At 38.4% G+C, this 18,704-nt stretch overlaps 1 protein-coding gene across 8 annotated transcripts in view; it reads right to left on the bottom strand.

Moving 5' to 3' along the window:
* The window catches only part of diaph2 (diaphanous-related formin 2), a 365,580-nt gene that overhangs the window by 139,287 nt on the left and 207,589 nt on the right, over positions 1 to 18,704 (bottom strand). For all 8 annotated transcript variants that reach the window (XM_027277427.1, XM_027277405.1, XM_027277412.1 and 5 more), the window contains 2 exons: positions 15,775 to 15,869; positions 754 to 855 (listed from right to left, as the gene is read on the bottom strand). In XM_027277427.1, coding sequence (XP_027133228.1) covers positions 754 to 855; positions 15,775 to 15,869 — 197 coding nt within the window. The remainder of the gene's footprint in view (positions 1 to 753; positions 856 to 15,774; positions 15,870 to 18,704) is intronic.

Genomic DNA, 18,704 nt, shown 5'->3' with positions numbered 1-18,704 from the left:
TAGATTGTGGCAATTATGTTCTAATCATTACATAGTTGTCTGGTGAACATCTAGTTCTCTTGATGCCTGAAGAAAATATATTACTTTCTGAAGGTTATACTCCAAGTTAACAATATGTTTCCCACAGCATCGGTTACCCCATTGCTGAGAAAGATGGAACTGTGGCTAATCATTTTAAATCGATATGAGGGTTGGGATACATCACCAAGCTAGTTGACTACAGCGCCATGCTTTTCAAAGAACTTTTATTACAGACAGGATTCATAGCCTTAAGGCATGATTTATCCTGAGACAACATTGACAGTTGATGTCAAAAATATGGCGTTGACTGAATTCTTGATGTTGAGTTCTCATCAAAAAATGATTGAACTGTTCTTTGCTAAAGTCAAAAGTGTTTTCGCCCCCCCACCCCCACCCCACATAAAAATTATAGCCTCTGATCATAGCTTCTGCCATGTGGACGTCGGGTTACAGAATGTGACATTTCTTATTTGTCTGGTCTCTTGCTGTCCAAATCCAGCAGTCAGTTCCCAAAAGAAATGTGAATAAGCCAATGCTGGAGGAAGACAGACAAAAGTGCAGTACATGTGTGTCAGGTATAGAGAGACAGAAAGAGTAGGTAATGAATAAAAAAATTGAATTTCTCAACTGTGCATGTTTGCAAGTGCTTGACTATAGCAGACTGGGAGTATAATTGTGGATACTGTGTGTTCTTTTGGGCCGATCCAGTAGTCACCAGGAAATTATACTCACCACAATGCCAAACTGCTCCGATTCCACTAGCTCTTCATATTCACCCTTTAGTTCTGCTAGCGCACTCAGCTCTTTCTGCTCTGGCAGGTTCTTTATCAGGTTCTACAAATGGGGGAGCACACACAAACACACAAACACACACAGAGGGAGAGCTACTGTTAATGCAAATCTCATTTTCTGTCCATGTCAGGACAAAAATCACCTCACAGACAAGGATGACAGGGTACCATACACAGTATGGGGAGAAAAGAGACCATACAAGCAAAGCTGCTGAGTGTGTTCCTATTCAACTTACCTGGATGCACTTTTCTAGAGTCATGGAAGAGCAGGTTTGGCTTTAAATGAAAACAGCTTATATGGAAAACCTTTAGGTTCTGTCAGTGTCAAAGAAAACAGTTTTCATCCCATAAATTTATCTTTATTAGAACTGGACTGATTTCATTCAGAATGTATAAGAGGTTCACTGGTGGTCTGATAGGAGGTTAAGTAGATATATTCACATAATCACAACTCACAGTTGGCTTTTTACTGTGACACCGGCAGGCAAATTATGAAGCACCTAAAGATAACTGACCTTATACGATATTATTCACATTACCTTGCGATTGTCTTAAAAATACACGTTTATATACAAGTTTTCTGTTAATTTGCTACTCGTCTGTTATATTTCCCTTGCAGAAGCAGAGCAGAAAAAAAAAGGTATGCTGCTGGTGGTGAGGTTGAAGATTAAGATGGAGATGAGGAAGATAATGGGAGGGGCTGTGTTTTCTGTAAATGTTAATTGTTTGTGTAAAGGTCAGCCAAGTTAATAAAATTGACCACAGCAACTTTTTCCCTCCTTTTCTCTGGGGAGAAGAAGAGGAAGAGGTGCCCTTTTCCAAGTCTTCACAAAGCTTCCTTCCTCATTAGCTCTCTAAATTTATTCAGCAGGAGCCGCCTGGCACAGGGTCACATGCCCAGGAACCTCAACAGGGAAAACAGAGAGTAGACACCACTACCGGGCCACGCTCCTGGCTGACCACTCTATAGACCCCAACAGCTATCTCAAGCACCAAGGCCAGTGTATACTGCCCACTAATGACATCTCTGTCCTTCCCTCAGGGAATTCAGCAATAGAAAAAGTAAGCCATAATGCAGCCCTGGCATTCCTCTTTGGGAGGGAGTCATTATGTCAAATGTTGCTTGCTTTTGCTGAAGCTCCAATTAGGGCATCATGCAAGCAATGGTGCTATGATAATGAAGGCTTTTGATCATATCAGCAGATACAGAGAGGATTGTTGATGACTGTTGAGATATATATATATATATAATAGAAAACATGTTTGTGTAATTGGATCTGTTAAATGATGACTGTGCATACATTTTTACTCTTTTGTTCCTTTTTTGGTTCAAAAGAAAGTATATAGTGCATTTTACTATATACACAGCTAATTAAAATTGCTAATTATTCACTTGTGGCTGTTACATTACAAAGAGTGTTTCATATACCTAACGACTATTGTTTTGGTTAGAAAATGCATAGCTTACTTACCTGTTGACTGAAATTAATTTGAGCTATTTCTGAAAACCTTAACAGACTTGATCATAATGTCATTTTTTATCCAGTCAATAAGTCTTTATAATGTGTTTATAATAATAACAACAATTTAGTCAAATATACAGCATGATCCTACTCATAAGTGAAGTGCGGGTCCAATAATAAAACTCTAAGTAAAATAAAACTAAGTAAACACAAGATGGCCTACAGGTTTACAAGAGGGAGCACAACACATTGTGAAAGAAGTTCTGATCTTGAACTGTATGAGTAGTTGGATTAGAAACACAGTTCACCTTGGCAATGTATCATTGGTGCTGAATGGAATTGCATCAACACAACACCAGACCTTATTCAAACTGTTCTTCTTTGGTATTGCTTCCTGAGAAAAGACAAATAAGTATGGGTTGTTTTCACCCTTGTACAGTAAACCTTTTACAGAACCTTTCAATTAGAGTTGAGTGTGGTTTAGCATTGAACTGACATTAAGTGTGGTTGGATTTGTTGGTGAATATTGTTTATCCCAGCATATTGGAAGCCATACAAAACCATACCTACAGACAAAACTTAGACCATTCATTTGATTTGTCACTTTTTGGAGGTCTTTGTAATTACATTAGGAGTGGGTTTAATCTTTTGAAAGAGGTGAAATTGTTCCATAACATCTCAAAATGCTACAATTGAATACATCTGAAACACACAGGAGACAAGGTAATAGAAAATCAAATCCACCTTGTGCTTGTCATTGCATTTGTCTGTCATCTTGTTAATTATTAGAAACCCCATAGAGCACAATTGACACAAAGGCAGCACCATATGTGTGGCAATGTGGGAGACTGGGTGATGATGCAGGGCCAGACTCCTCACCACAGGCTACCAGACACACACAGCAGTCTAGGAGAGATTACTGGAAGTATGCTAGCAACACTACACATTCATTTACCGCCTTGGGTGAATATGAAGGCGCTACATATCAGCACACTTGCCAAGATACAGCAATGCAGTAACAAAAAAAGCGACATCAAAATGTGGTTGTTCAGGTTAAAAACTCATAAATATGCTTAGTATCTCTTTATCAAAATAAAAACACATTACAGGCTGAATGTGTGGGATATTCAATTTGTAAATGTATACTGAACATTTGCTGGGAAATACAAATACATTTTACGGTAAATTTACTGAGAATACGCATTACACTGTTGATACAGTATGAGTGGAAAATTAGGCTATTTGCTGTCCTGCCACCATGTTTTGTTACGAATCCATTGTATGCAGTACGTTGCATTAAAGTTGCTCTGACATTCAAACAGTTGTGACCTTCATTTCTAGATGTATTGTTCCTCTCTTGACTGTCACATGTTCTGATAGTGTATATTTTTCGTGCATATCTTTATCTGCCCCCCCAAAAAAACTGTCTTTTGTAAAATCTGGGTATGATCACATGAAAATGTGTCTCAGCTGTCAATCAACCAAAATGTCTCCAGTTTGACAAATTGAAATCAATCAGTCATTGTCAGGAACAGCGGTAGTCCAATAACATATGCACTAACAGAATTTATGTGAATGCATGCCTGTCAAAATCTGCTAAATTTCAATCTAAACAATAAGCATAACATTACTGCGCAGATAATTGGTTTCGGTTGTTATCCTATTCTGAGACAGCTTAGGATATCACTGCATGCACTACTCAATCAATTTATTATAGAAGGTACAGGTCACCGCAAAGACATTTTTAGTACGTATGCAGTATACAAAAATCTAAATGAACAATAAACAAATTAACTGACTGTAGTGAATATCTTGGCAATATCTCCACCACTGCTATCTAGACTGAAAAGGTCTGCACTTCAGGACTTGAAGCAGTTGCCAGGGTAAAGGAAAGTGTAAAAGTAATGAGATACATGTTACAGTTCACTAAACATTTGTAGAGGATGACAGTATCTGTAGGGCTTTCACTTCCATACTTTGATCTCTGCTGCTGTCAACTTGCTTCCAGTGTAACAATTTTACAGCACTCGCAAGCCAATGCCAAGTTAATACATTATAAAAGGGGTGTATTAAGCTTGTACGGTATTAGGCATAAACTTAACCACACAGTTTACTACAGCACTGCATGCTGTGAAAAACAGCAGGTGCTGATGTGGTGCAAAAACCAAAATGGTGAGATGTTAATGTTAAGCCAAGTTGAATTTTAACCATTTCCTTTTTTTGAGAGTCCATCTTCCTTCATTTGTTGTTGTAACATCTACACACACTTTATGACAACACAGGGACACATATCCCCAACAGTAATGCCAAAATGATAAAGGAACATTAAGATGTAGACTGAGTCATGTCAATCGATAAAGCTTTTCTCAGAGCAATAAAGTCTTTATTACGCTGGGTTAAATAAAGGAGAAAAGAGAAAGAATCACCTGATGTCTGAAAAAATGATCTGAATAAACTGTGTTTCTGTCTTCTACATCTATGGGAGGTCTACAACAAAGACAGCAGAGGAGCCATGCCTGCCACGTGCTTGACAGATGTAATTTTTTTTTTTCCTTTTAATTGATTTTCTCCTCAATTTTGGGAGACAGAGAAATGTGTGGTATTTTGCCCATTCTTTGTGATGAAGAGCAACGTGGGACTGCTGTCTCCCTGCCGTGACACCTCAGCAGGCTCCCTACCTGGCTCATGGCAAATCAGTGAAGACTTCAGCTTGAATCAATAGCAAAATAATAGACAGACAAGAAGACTTCTCAACATTATTCCATTCTTCAAACCTAGCTTCTCAAACATTTCAAAAAAGACATTATGTGGAATTTCAAAAGTTTTTTTTTTTTTTTTTCCAAACTAAGCTTAAGAAAGAGTAAAACAAAACAAAACTTTGCACAATAGTTTGTGGGTGTAGACAGCATCCATCTAAAAAAAGGTTACTACCACACAACTTAAAAATGAATATGTGTAACAAAGACTATAAAGCTGTGATGTGTTTACAAGACTGGGGACAGTTTTGACAGATAATGCTCAATAACATGGAGTGGAGTAGCTTCCAAATGTAATACTTTGTGTCTGAAAAACAAACAAACAAACAAATAAAAACACTATTATGGTAAAGTGTATACGATACAACATATGTTTTATCTTATGAGATGTTCACTAAAATAATCATGTTTTTAACATTTCACCTCTCTAATTAAAGGAGAACCTAAGAGAGAAAACAAAGAACAGACAACAACAAACGGCAAAGCTCATCTCACAGGTAAATATGTTAAACAAGGAGTTCAATCAGTCACACAGGTTGTTGTAGTCTTTTACAATCCACATCCTGCCAAACCACACAAGCACCTCAAATCTCACTATGAGTAAAGCCACACTGACAGACTGACAGGCAACAAACTGAGTGTGACAAATTCTAAAATCGCATTAAACTAAATGAGAAATGCAGTCTGAGAGAAAGACACAAATGCAGTGAGAGGCAGGAAGAAAGGTTGAAAGAGAGATGGGGGGGGGGGGGGGGATTAATTTGAGGGTTGGGGCTGGGAAACCTGACAGACTTACTGTGACATTAAATTTGTCTTTTGGATGGAAATGTGGAGGAATATTTTAAAATATGCACACCTGAGCACTTACATTTAGCTTGAGCGATGTGAAGTAGGATTGAGAGGCAAATTAACAAGGCAAATAGAGGGTTCACATAGCAAAAGAAAAGAGATAAACAGAAAGATAGAATTTGGTATAGAAAAAGCTCATTCCACTCCCACCTGAATCTGCTGTGAGCCCCCAGGATTCACAGATGCAGTGAACTCAACTTTTATACATAAACTAGAAAGATGCTTTACAGTGATAATGCACTTATGTTTATTTAATGGTATCAACTGTAATAACATAGTTTTACTTGACACATGCTATAATGCAGACAAGCTATATTCAGAGCATTTGCTGAAGAAAAAAAAAAATCAACAGCGTCAGTGTGAAGAACAGGGGATGCACTTCCCTGCATTGCATTGAAATGATCCCTCATTTGTGAATTATTATTCTCTTACAATGCCACATACAGCCATCCTAATACAGTGTCGCTCTATACCGAAACTGTCAATCAAAGAAGAAGAGAGCTTGCATGCAAAACAGTAATAGAAATTAATTTGTTTGTGGCGTCTGCTGTCTGAGAGCGTTCTCTGAGCGATGTGCCATCTGTCACAGAAACAAAGACACTGAATTGGAAAGTAAAAACAGAAAACTAATTTTTACTCAGTTAAGAAAATACAGCACCCACTGTGCCTGAGGAGAAGCCGCATGGACTCCTCCTAATCAAAATTTAACTGTTGTGCTGTATTACACATGAACCTGCCTGTGTGTATGTATTTGTGTGTGTGTGTGTGTGTGTGTGTGTGTGTGTGTGTGTGTGTGTGTGTGTGTATGTGTGTGCTTTTAATCAATATTCAACCCGAGGACAGAGTACCTGGCCTGGACCCTGTGGCTAGAGATCAGGAGCATAGTGATGATCAGTGAAAAGTACATGTAGTACCTTGGGTCCGGGCCATCAATTTCTGAAGAACATTTGATATTGCACCAAGCCAAATGTTGCATCTCTTTCCCCTGCCCTTACTTTGTTTATTCAATACTTCTCTTTTTTGTCTAATTTTTCCAGCCCTACCAAATCAGCATAATGTATTTCAAATTTCATTGTTAAATTAGCATTTGATGCAGAAGAGAGTTATGTGCTGTGTGCCAAAATACACCACAATTAAGCCCAAGGGGGACTTTGTTTCTCCTGCTTAAACTCTAATCCAACAGGCCCAATACACAGCCATACTTATCACCTTGCCCCACATGTGTACTTTTACACCATGCAAATCATGCCCAACAATGTGCCAGGCTGCTACAATCACCTGTTGTTACAGCACAGAACAAAGGCTGGCATGGGCACTGCCAGACCCTGCAGCCAACGGGCTACCACGTGTAATGATGAGGCCATGCATATGGATGAGCATCGTGGTGATCTGGGTGATTGACAAGAGAGATAAACAATAATAACAAGCAAGGCTAGCGCGAAAGACTCCTGTGAGACCTGGCGGAAAGGTTGTTGCCATGGCGAGGTGAAGATAAGTAGTGCAAAGCCGAAAGCTGACAATGCTGCTGTTTACTGTGAGACAACCTAGTCAGTGTGTATTAGGATTTTAGGTGACACTCACTGTAAATTGCTACAATTTAAAAGAATGGCAACATTATTATTTTTTTAAATACATATATCTAAAATAATTGGAATGAATATCAATATATGCATTTCCTGAAGGTCCACACTGTTTAGAGCTTGGCACACTGGGTACAGCCGAGATGGGCAGATACAGTCGACAAGTGCAAAAAATATAAAGTTTATGTGAGAGGTATAATGCATTATGTGTTATATCCAGCCTCTCACCCTAATTCACCCTGGATAGGCTGCAGCCCCACCGTGACCCTGATGAAGGATAAGCCATTACAGATAATGGATGGATTGTGTTATAACCATATTATAACCATTACTTATTTGTGTTCTAATGTTGGACAGTGTTGCCAACACTTCTATGTTGTCAGTTCATAATTCATTCATTTAAAATATAAGATGATATTACATGTAAATAACACATGGTCACATGACCATCTAGGGATCAAAATCATATTGGTTAATCTGAATTCCAAAAAAAAAAGTAATATAGTGTGAGTACTACTATGATTCCTGTCCAACTATATTGTTTAAAGCATTGTACCTGTATTATTTTGACTCTGACATAGATTCACATGCATAAAATGAATACAAATGTTTTATATACTTAGAAGCCCTGATATGTCAACCAATGGGTGCTTAAAATGATGTACACACATTTACCTATTAAGGCATGCGGACTTTAAGTACAAGAGATGCCGGACACCTCTCTGCACTTCTTCGATATTCTTATTAGTGCATTTGCGCACAACATAGGGTGATACTAATTACAAATGAATAGCAGTGGTGCAGTGTTACTCATTAGCATTTCCTTTTGAAAACGGAGATGGGGTAATATAAAATACATTGGCAGACATTAAACATTAAGAAGCCACTCTGATATTCCGCAAAACAAGCCCCCAGGGCCATATCATCCGCTGACGAGAGTTAGCTTACCACACACACCAAAAACTGGGCGTACTTAAACATTTAGTGATGATTCCCTCATTTCAAGCAGCTAGATCACATGCCATGTTCTGCGTATGGCTGGGAAAAAAAAAAAAAAAAAAAAAAAGATTTGCTCTGCAGCAGCCTAGAAACCTGGTCTGTTTGGTTGAAATAAGTCAATTAATCTCAATTAAATTATCTTCCTCTCTTTGTTTTGTTACATGATAATGGTTTATGTCACTTTTGTGTTTTGTGCCTGCATTTGCGTATAGTCCTAATCTCAGTCTCAGTGAGACTTTTCATGATAGCTGGTTCGCACCATTTACATTTGTGCCAATACCATTTATCCTGTTTGTGTAATGCTCATTTGTGCTTTTGAACACACAGATTACTAATCCTATATTTAAAACCTGTAGTTTTAGATTTAAGGAATACATTTAAAGCACAATTTTACACAGTGCACAACTGGAACTTTTGTTGTTGTTGTTGTTTTCTTTTACCCTTACTATTTTCCCATGTTTTTTGTGTTGAAGAGACTAATGGGAAGAACAATTTTTGAAATTGGCCCACTATTGAGCGAGAGCGCTGCAGCCAGCCAAGCAGTCGTGAAACAGGTTGTAATGTATAATCCTTCAGGGCAATTTCACATCATCAGTGTACGTCTGTGTGCCACTCAAATGCTCAAGATTGTTATTACAAGTGTCTGAAAATATTATGGAAAGGACCCTGCAGAGATAGATATTTTTGAGTAAGATGCTTTTCGCCTAACCGGAAACAAACTTCATATTGTCCTGCTCAAATCCGTTGCTGCCTGAATCGGGAAGATTGTGTTATTGTGTGTCTTTGGTGAGTTCGAACTAACGTGTAAGGCACAGTCAGACAATAACGGAGATCAATAATAGTGATTGACAAAGCAGTAGAGCATCAACACTTGTGTTAGACATCACAGGCACTCTGAAACCGCTAAACTATATATACTGCATGAGGAACCGTGGCCTACATGATGGAGGTAGAAAAGCTGATTAAACCTTAAAAAAAAAGCTTATATTTGCCCTCAGGGGCATTAAAAGAGGGTATGCGTGTATTGTAGGAAATATAAAGATTTGTGAACTGTAACCACAGCGAACAATTCCCCAAGATGTGCCAATTAAGCAACTAGGGAGCATAAGATAGTCCAGCAGAAATATTGTCCACAACAAAAATAAGAAAAAGGTAGTAAACGCTTGAAGAGCTCAGAGAGTACACTTGCTTAACATTAATCTAAATTCCTGGAATACCACTTAATCCCCCTTACTGTAAGTAAAAAAATAAAAAATAAATAAAAAACCTAACGACGCCTTTGGACACAGTTCCTCCCAGAGATTGCAAAGCAAGTGTAATACAACAATAACAACATTGTCAGCCACTTGAACTGATTTAACAATTTTCCAGGGAGCATCGCCACAACAGAAAAAGGGTTTCATTCAGTGTTTATCATTGCAACGGGCCAGGTTAATACCAGTGTCTAACAACTTTGGAAAGGAAATCCCTGCAAAACATTTTGTCATTGAACTTGCTGAAGTTATTTGGTCTAAATATGTCAAATTTTACAGTTTCAAAATATGTGGAGCAAGGGCGCTGCTCTTTTCTTGTCCCTGCTTTTGCTCATCTTCACCATTTTTTGCTCGTAGGGAGAAAAACTTTATAATCACATGCAGAACTGAATGCAAAACACAAATACAAATTATTCATTCATCAACGAAATGTTGTCTGCATATAAAAAACCCTAAGAAAGTAATGACACTGCAACAACAAAATAATACAAGTAATGAATAAATCTCATTACCATTATGCTCTCAGCCTATTACATTGTAGTAACCTTGCCAATGGAACTACTGTGATCAACGCTATCCATGTGTATCAGTTGATTACACCATAAAGTACTCGCATTTACAATGCTTATTAATAATCTGGCAATTGTTTGAGCTCCTTGTGTTCCATTGGCAGGAACTGTGAGGGCATGGGACCAACTACCATCATTATGCCAGTTAAGCCTTTCCCCAGGGGTAAAGAGGCTGTGAGGGACGTTTGAAGAAATTAAAACACCAAATGAGAGCCAACTTAAGCCAATGACGGCAAGGTCACAGGCATAGCCACGTCATGATTGTAAACAATGCGAGTGAGGTAGCATACGCACATTAGCAAGGGTGCTACAAAAAACAAAGGGGCTTTGGGGCTAGATGTCCTGTAGTGCCAAACTAAATGCAAACACAATGCAACCAGGACCCTTAAGCCCAAAGCACACGTGCCTGACTCCTTCCCACACAAACAAGGTCTACAGAACCTTCCCTTGCTGCCTCTGTTGCCAGCCAACAATAGCAATGAATAGCTTTGTCAGGCTGTCAGACCTTTAAAAGCAGACCTTTGCCAAGCTGTCTGAGGCTCAATCTGTTTTCACGGAGCCAACGTTCATTATTGTCTTTCATTGTCCTCTTCATCTCATTGTTATACAGGGTACGGTAGTCGGTAAGGGGGGGCTCTGATGTCTTTTTGAATTTGATGAAGCTGACCTGATATACAAAAGTGCCCTCTGTCCCCCAGTCCTATGAATATTGTAGGCAAATGAGATCGGGAGAAAGACAGTGAGAGAGCGATTGAATGCAAACGCGTGCACACGTGTGTGTGTGTGTGTGTGTGTGTGTGTGTGTGTGTGTGTTTGCACATGGGCATGGAGCTTGCGCACATTTATTGCTTGGATGATAAATTAGAAAACTATGCAGGGACTTGAAGACAGAGGGGATAGCTGACACTGGCTATCCATTTGCATGTACTGTACGTATGTTTATAGGCTGGGTGCATCCGATATGAAAATAAGTGTGGAATTGCAACGATTCATATGAAGTCTGGATGAATGGTGAGAGCCCGGATTGTCTGCCAGCATTCAGGGATGTGCACATCATCTCTGAGGCGTTGATGGGCCCTAATGCAGAATAAGGAGAGCCAATCAACTCCTATCTATCCACTCTGCCAGGGTGACACATTGTAGGGGTACTTCAAGGCCAGCACACTGCCACATTCTGCTGACAAATCATTACATTAGACTTGTCGACAGAGAAGGAAGATAATAAGATTGAGTTACAGAGTTTTAGATGCATTATGAACACCTCTTGCTTCCTTGATTCCTTCTATTTTCACTATTCCTTCTATTTATCAATTCCCTGCATGCTTGTCACTTGTCTTTTCAAAATAATGCCAACGCACAGTTTAAAATTGAGCTGAGTTTTGTAGTTTTTAAAAAAAAAAATGTTTTTTTTCCCATGTATCAAGTGATCAAGTGCTCAGTAAAAAACAATAAAACAAACAAAAAACACACACACACACACACAAACCAGAATCATTGTTTATCCAAGCTCTTCATCAGTGTAGATGAATACAAGAGAGGTTTGTGCAACTGCCAGGTAGAGTGTATCACCTTTGCTGATGGTTGGATTGTTTTTCAAGGTTGGAGTGTCCATTAATCTCTAACACTGTGTTAAACTGACAAAAAAAATGCCCAGTCAATAATAGAGAAGCACGGATATCAAACCATCAGTGCAGACAGTGACAGTTTACCACCTTTGTTATAAAGTATGAGTAATAACTTTTAACTACTGATAGTTCTACCTCTGCTTTTCTATCAGAAACCATTACTACAAATAACATTTTAACATTGGCCATCAAATTTGCCGTGTTCTAATCATAATCCACTTTTGATTAACAATGCCTCGTGTGTATGTTTTAATTGCTAAATGTCCAGTGTGTAAGATTTAGGTGGATCTATTGGCATAAGTATGTTTCCATTAACCAATCAAGCAATCCAAAAAATAAGAATCACTTTCATTATCTTAGAATGAGACATCTGTACAGTCCACTATACTGGACCACCATGTTCCCACAGTAGCCCAGAATACCAAACATTGGCTCCAAATAGGGCTTTTGGGATTTCTTGCGGCCAAGCTGTTTTCTCTAATACACATGTGGATGGAAAGGAACAGTCATATATACTGGACTTTTAAGTACATCAGCAACAGGTGGGCCCAGTCTATTAAAACTGGGAAAAGTAACTAACAAGCATAGTACACTTAACGTTAAACAATAACTGATCAAAGGCAATAGGTTTCATTTTGCATATACCCTTCATTCAATTACGTCTTTCATTTTTTCGCTCCATATTTTATTCGTTTATTTTAGGTTCTCATCATCACCCACTGTTTCTAATATGAGCAATATGAGCAATATGGCAGATGCATTTCCTTTCCTCCTAGTATTGCCCAAGCCATACACAGACACATCTTCCTAATCTGTATGTGTGTGCAGTTGTCCATGTGGATAAATGGTGAGTGGCGTGTGGCTGAAAGTGGGTGGTGTAGAGTGATTAATCAGCATAATGAGTGTAGATGAGCACTGTGCAGATGGAGCCCACACTCAGGACTGTGTCACCCAGCAGGAAGTCCCTTTGCTTCCCTTCAGTGCCTCTGTATAGCTCTAACTGTGTTTCTTAGGCATGTGTCGCACACTTCCTTGTTTAATTTGTGAGCTCATCTCTGCATGACTTTGTTCTATAATCATCTCACTGTTATTTCACCAGGAACGCTGGCTAAGTACAGTCAAATACTTTCAAAGAAATAAAAATAAGTCGTGTGTTGGTTTAACTTTTCTTTCCAAATAGTACCTCGCAATATAGTGTACATTTAGAAAACTAACATGTTTGTTCTGCTCTAAAAAAATAAAATAAAAAAAAATAAAAAACAAGAGCAATTTGTGCTGTCCGTCAAAAAGTACTGAGATTTCATTTTTTCTTCATGAAAAGAAAACTCCACCCAAGCAACTGTGTAGCATATAGAGTCTGATTAAAGATCAGTTCTTTTGAAAGATAACATTTCATAGAAAGAAAAAAAAAAAAGGAAAACAGAGACCAGCTTTGACTGACATCAGCAGGAAAAAGGAAAACAGGCTTAGAAAAAAAAGGAAAACTTACCCCACTGTCCATATTCTGTCTATGGGTTGGAACAATTAAGAAGTGTCACGTGAGGTGTTTAATTATTAATATTAATTACAAATGATTTACTAATTTAAATAAATAAATGCAGTGCATATCAGTAAAATATACTTTGGTTCTGTCTCCCACACAGATTCTGAGTACTTACACACCTTATACGAATATGCCAATATGTAAACCAACAATATGACATGAAAGAGAGCAAGAGGCATAGTCAATACCATAACTAGGTTATGAGCAATTTCAAAGAACAAAGATAAAAACTGTATTTTGCTAGCCTTCATATGCATCTATTTATGTTTGAATCTCAAATAATTTACTCAATTTAAATGCAATTACATTGTAAAATAATAGCAAGAGTAACATGGCAGTTGTGGAATTAGAATTATTATGTGAATTAAGAAATTATCACATTACGGGACGGTTTCATTAGAGACTACTAAATAAGTATTATTCTCTCCGATATATGTGTCAGTTGGAGACAATATATTGGAAGTAGATAAGCATTTTTTTTCTTGGAGCATTGTCCTAATTGTCCAGTCTGGCCTTTAGTCTGTCTTTAGCATCATTATCTAACCAGCAGTGGCACACTTGCCAGATGCAGGGTCCTTCTGCACCAATAAGTTAACTCAGTTGGTCCTCCCACCACCCTCTGGATTTCATGACATTACCTCGGTTCCCAGATGCTTATGCTGACTCACACTCTTGCTCTCATGAGCCTCGTTGAGCCTTCCTTTTTTTCTGCAGCCTCATTGTCTTGCTTCACATTTATTAAAGATGGGAATTGAAGGAAGTTAAAGGGACAACGGAAACACCCATGAAGGGGTGCTTGCACATGGACGTTTTTTTAATTTATTTCTTTTGGTCACTTACTATTTGACATACCCTTAACACCAATAATCCATGTACATTTTATTTTGGAAAAGAAAACAAAATGAAATTGAAGGTTAGAGCAAATGCTTTTATCATGTCACCTGCACCACTGAGACAATCCGTGAATGGACTGTGAAGGATTTTCTCCTTGTCTGTGTTTGTTTATTAGGTTTGGCCATTATTTGTTAATCAATGTCTTTTATCAGTACATCAGTTCACTGCCATGTCAACGCCTTTGAGACTAACAGCCTTGAGAAATTGGACAAAGAGTTTTCAATTATTCAAGTGCTGGCTCTTCACTATTGACTGCTTCACAAGCTACCGACACCAGCATGGTATCAGTAGTTTGTCAAGGTCAGTTTAACTGTTTCGTGGAGGAAACAGTGATTATTTGTAGTACAACCAGACTATAACAACCAATCCCACCATTTGTCTGGTGCTGTGTGCAACCAGGTCTTGGTGGGCATGGTTAGAAAAGGTCAACATCTTAGCATCCTTTCTCCTTCACAAAGCAGAGGGGGGTTTGCCATCTTAAACCGTAGACTCTGTACTTTCTCCCAGATTGCCAGCCAATTAAAGGTTATCAGAGCTCAAAATAATAGTCCTGCAAGGCAGCTCTTTAGATAGGCCCCATCTAAATATATATTACCCCAGTACGTTTTACTAGTGTCTGGGATCCAAGCAGTGGAGAGGAAGCAGACTAGGTTCTGTGTTGATAAGCCACGTGGGGAAGGACAGTATATCAGTACAGCCTTTTTTTATTTATTTAATTTTTCCTTGAAAGCTGCATTTGAAGGATGCACACAGCTGGTTACTGCACTGCCAAGATTATACTGAAATCAAAATCTTCCATTTGATGGTTACTCATGAGATCTACCCCTACTAATTCTGAGATAAAACAGACAAAGACAACAGAGTGCTTTAGTGCTTAACACTAAGACATTGCAAGAAATATTAGTGCAGTGGAGGCTCACGCTGTGATGCATCTTCAGTTGCATCCGCCCTGCTTTCAATTAATGTTTTCTGAGTCGAGCAAAACAGAAATAAAATGGAAGCAAAAACAAGTAGCCTTTAGGAAGCTCATCAATTATGGTTTCAGACAAAGGCAAGAGGAAAGGAGGGTGGAGTTGGTGAGACTTTGCCAAGACTTGTCCTTCATCATCCATTATAAGAAGATGAATGGGGGGTCTCTATGGTCCACATGAGAATGAGGAAACTGACTCTTGCCAAAAACAGACCATACCAGGTTTAAAATGGGGTCGCCTGGCGCTCCGTCTGACACTGAAATTTCAAAATTATCTTTTCCCGTGAACGTGCAGACAAAGTCTGTCTCTCTCGGACACAACTGTGTACATTTTTCAAAGGGTAAAAATAAGCGCGTGTGTGTGTGTGTGCGTGTGAGAGAGAGACAGAAAGAGAGAGACAGAGAGACATAGAGAGACAGAGAGAGAGAGACTAACACACCACACTGAACATCAGTCTTACCTGGATGAGTGATTCGCTCAGTCTTTCCTCGTCTACCTCCAGCACAATGTCCCGGATCTCTTCATAAGGCAGGCGGAACGAGCCCAAGAAAATTGCTGTTGTGATGGAGAGAGAAGAGAGTCATTTCCTCTCCTTTTTTTATTAGACTGCAGGGTTCAAAGAGACATTTCAGCACTCATGGCTCCTCAGATAAAATGACCACAGACCTAACTTGACACTTGGAAAAACTAATACACTTTCTGCCCCTCAACAGGATAGTTTGTGTCACCCTGACAAAAACTGGGGAGGAAAACATCAAGATTTACCAGTGAAACAGCGAAAGGCACCAAAATACGTTCTAATGATTTGTAAATAAAAAAGTGAACACTATCAGTAATAATAATTAAAATTAACAGTTTGAATAGTTGCACTTGTGGTAACAGTAATTGTGTCATCTGAGAAGGCTACACAGAAGTACACAGATTTTGCCTTAGGGGACAGCCAAGTGGGTGTTTCACTCTCCAGGTGGGGTGCCTACAGTGGAAATTGGAGCTGATGGTGTATCCAGGTGGAAGTCACAGGTGGAGGTTTGGTAATGAGTTGGAGGAGAGTCACTCAACAGCTGCTGTACTGCAGCAGTAGTGAGACCTGATGTCTGTATTTGACGCTCACCAAACGGAGAGGTAGTACATTGTTTTTTTTTTCTTCTTACTATTTATTCCATAGACTAATTAGTGCATTTACTTATTTCATAGTCATGACAAATTGTGTCTATTTAGTACTTGCATACTTATTTCCATACTTAACGTTTATGGCTTCAGTATGTCAAGTTTCTGGTGAATCAGAACTGCAGGACTGAAGAGAGGGTTGTTTTATCCAGACTAATTTGTTTCCATTCTGTTGGTAATTGATGTTCATGTTTTTTTGTTTGTTTTTTTTACCTCATTAGCAGAACATGTTCCTGATTGGGGTACATTTTTATCAACACGCCATCCATGTTTCATCCTTGTCTAAGTGCTATACAATCTCTTCAATATGTTCTATAAATTATCCTCAATGAAACCACCAGCTGGATACAAGGTTCTCTTGGGGACGGGTTGTCATGAGTATTCTTGTGATATTTTGTAAATTTCAAACTGAAGCAGACACAGACGAGGTTGAAAAGGCAGGCATGGCGTGAATATCCAACTTTTGCTGCCATCTAGCAGTTTAATTTTTCACCTTGCTGTCTGCCCAGTGTCAGAAATGGGTGTGGTCAACATGCACCTGGCACCTATTTCCAGGCTGTATACAAACTTAAGTGTGCCAGTATGAGCAATGTGGTACAGGTGTGTTAATATAGCACCATGCAATTTTGGGGCCAAAAAAAAAAACAACATAATCTTCAAGCACAAAAAATTGTACAGTGGTGTACTTCTTTGATTTTTTTTCTTTATTTAATGATTGTGGTGATAAAGATGTTTCAGTTTTTTTAACAGGTGATACTCTAAACACAAGCTGTGTAACACAGCTGCATCTTTGAGATGTTTCTTATTTTGAGGATGAGTGGGATAGCTGCTAATAAACAACACATTTAATTAATAGTTTACATTATTAGGCTGCTTTGGGATGTCAATGTGCTTATGATAAGTTAGGTAATAGTGTCAGCTTTACAAAGCATCTTACTATTACTATTACTGAACAAAATTCTGCATCATAAACCAGGTCCAGGGGCACACATACATATCGTGGACCAGCCAAATCACACATGAGACAATTTTAAGTTTGATTCTACATAAGTTATTTGATAGGAATTGTGTGTCAACCAACCAACCAACCAACCAACCAACCAACCAACTAAACAAACAAACAAACAAATAAATAAACAAACAAATAAATAAACAAACAAACAAAACAGACAAAAGCAAAACAAAACAAAACACCAGACAAACACAACACGTTAATATTGTGTCTGTAATATATTGGTATTACAATTCATATAAACCCGAGGTACCATATTTAAAGCAAATTTCTGTTAAGCTTAAAATAAAATAAACTTTTCTACTCGGTTTATGTTGGGACATACTCTTTCAGTCTTAAACATTTTCCAACTTTTGTTAGAGTTTGCTTTCACAGGGCATATTTCTGACCTAACTTTTTATGAAACAACCAGTTCTGAACTCACTGATTTTTAAACATTTTAAGCTTGCAGTGTTTCAAAGTGATTCCTTTTATTAAGGCTTTAGAAAAAGAAATGCTTATAGCCTATACGATATAAAACTCTGCCAACCAATCTGATGTCTGTGCTGTAGCACCAAAACATCGCAATGCTACAAATGATTCAATGATTGTTGGTCATTTAAATGCATTTTTCGTAAATGTGATGGTTCCTGATTTGAGGTCTGCACTCAATACAGATTACAGAGGTCGCTCCTAATGTAAATGCACAATTGAAAAATGGGTTGTTGTTAAGAACTGGGCTCTGGTTGCTATGGCCAGTACTGTGCTCCTCTACAGTGTGGATGAAATAATTTAACCTGAATCATGGCCTTTCTCTCAGATTTAAAGTGCTGCAAGTTAGAATATTCACCTGCTGAAAGAGTAAAACTATTTTCATTTTACTCAGCTTGCTCTTCAGCTTTCTATCGCTCAGAACCGGCTGGTTTGTCCACTAATATGAATAAAACTGAAAAGTAGGCTCATAGTCCAAAAGGACGTAGTTGATTCACTCTAAAAAGAAGTTTATGCTCACATTGTGTCTCATTTTGACAACTGTATTTCTCTTTATCTGTGGCTTAGCCACACGTCAAACTCTCAACTGCAGCTTATTGTAAAAGCTGTAGGTTTTCAGACAGTCAGAAAGATAGGTAGACACAATTTATCAGACAGTGGTATGCATAATCATTATCCCAGAATACATAAAGTGGCACTGACATCACAATCATTCATTTTGTCCCGCTACCCATCCCAGT

The sequence above is a fragment of the Larimichthys crocea genome, chromosome I, assembly GCF_000972845.2.
Source record: "Larimichthys crocea isolate SSNF chromosome I, L_crocea_2.0, whole genome shotgun sequence".
NCBI lineage: Eukaryota > Metazoa > Chordata > Actinopteri > Sciaenidae > Larimichthys > Larimichthys crocea.
Note: the sequence above shows the minus strand (reverse complement) of the source record. Positions and strands in the feature narration are given on the sequence as shown.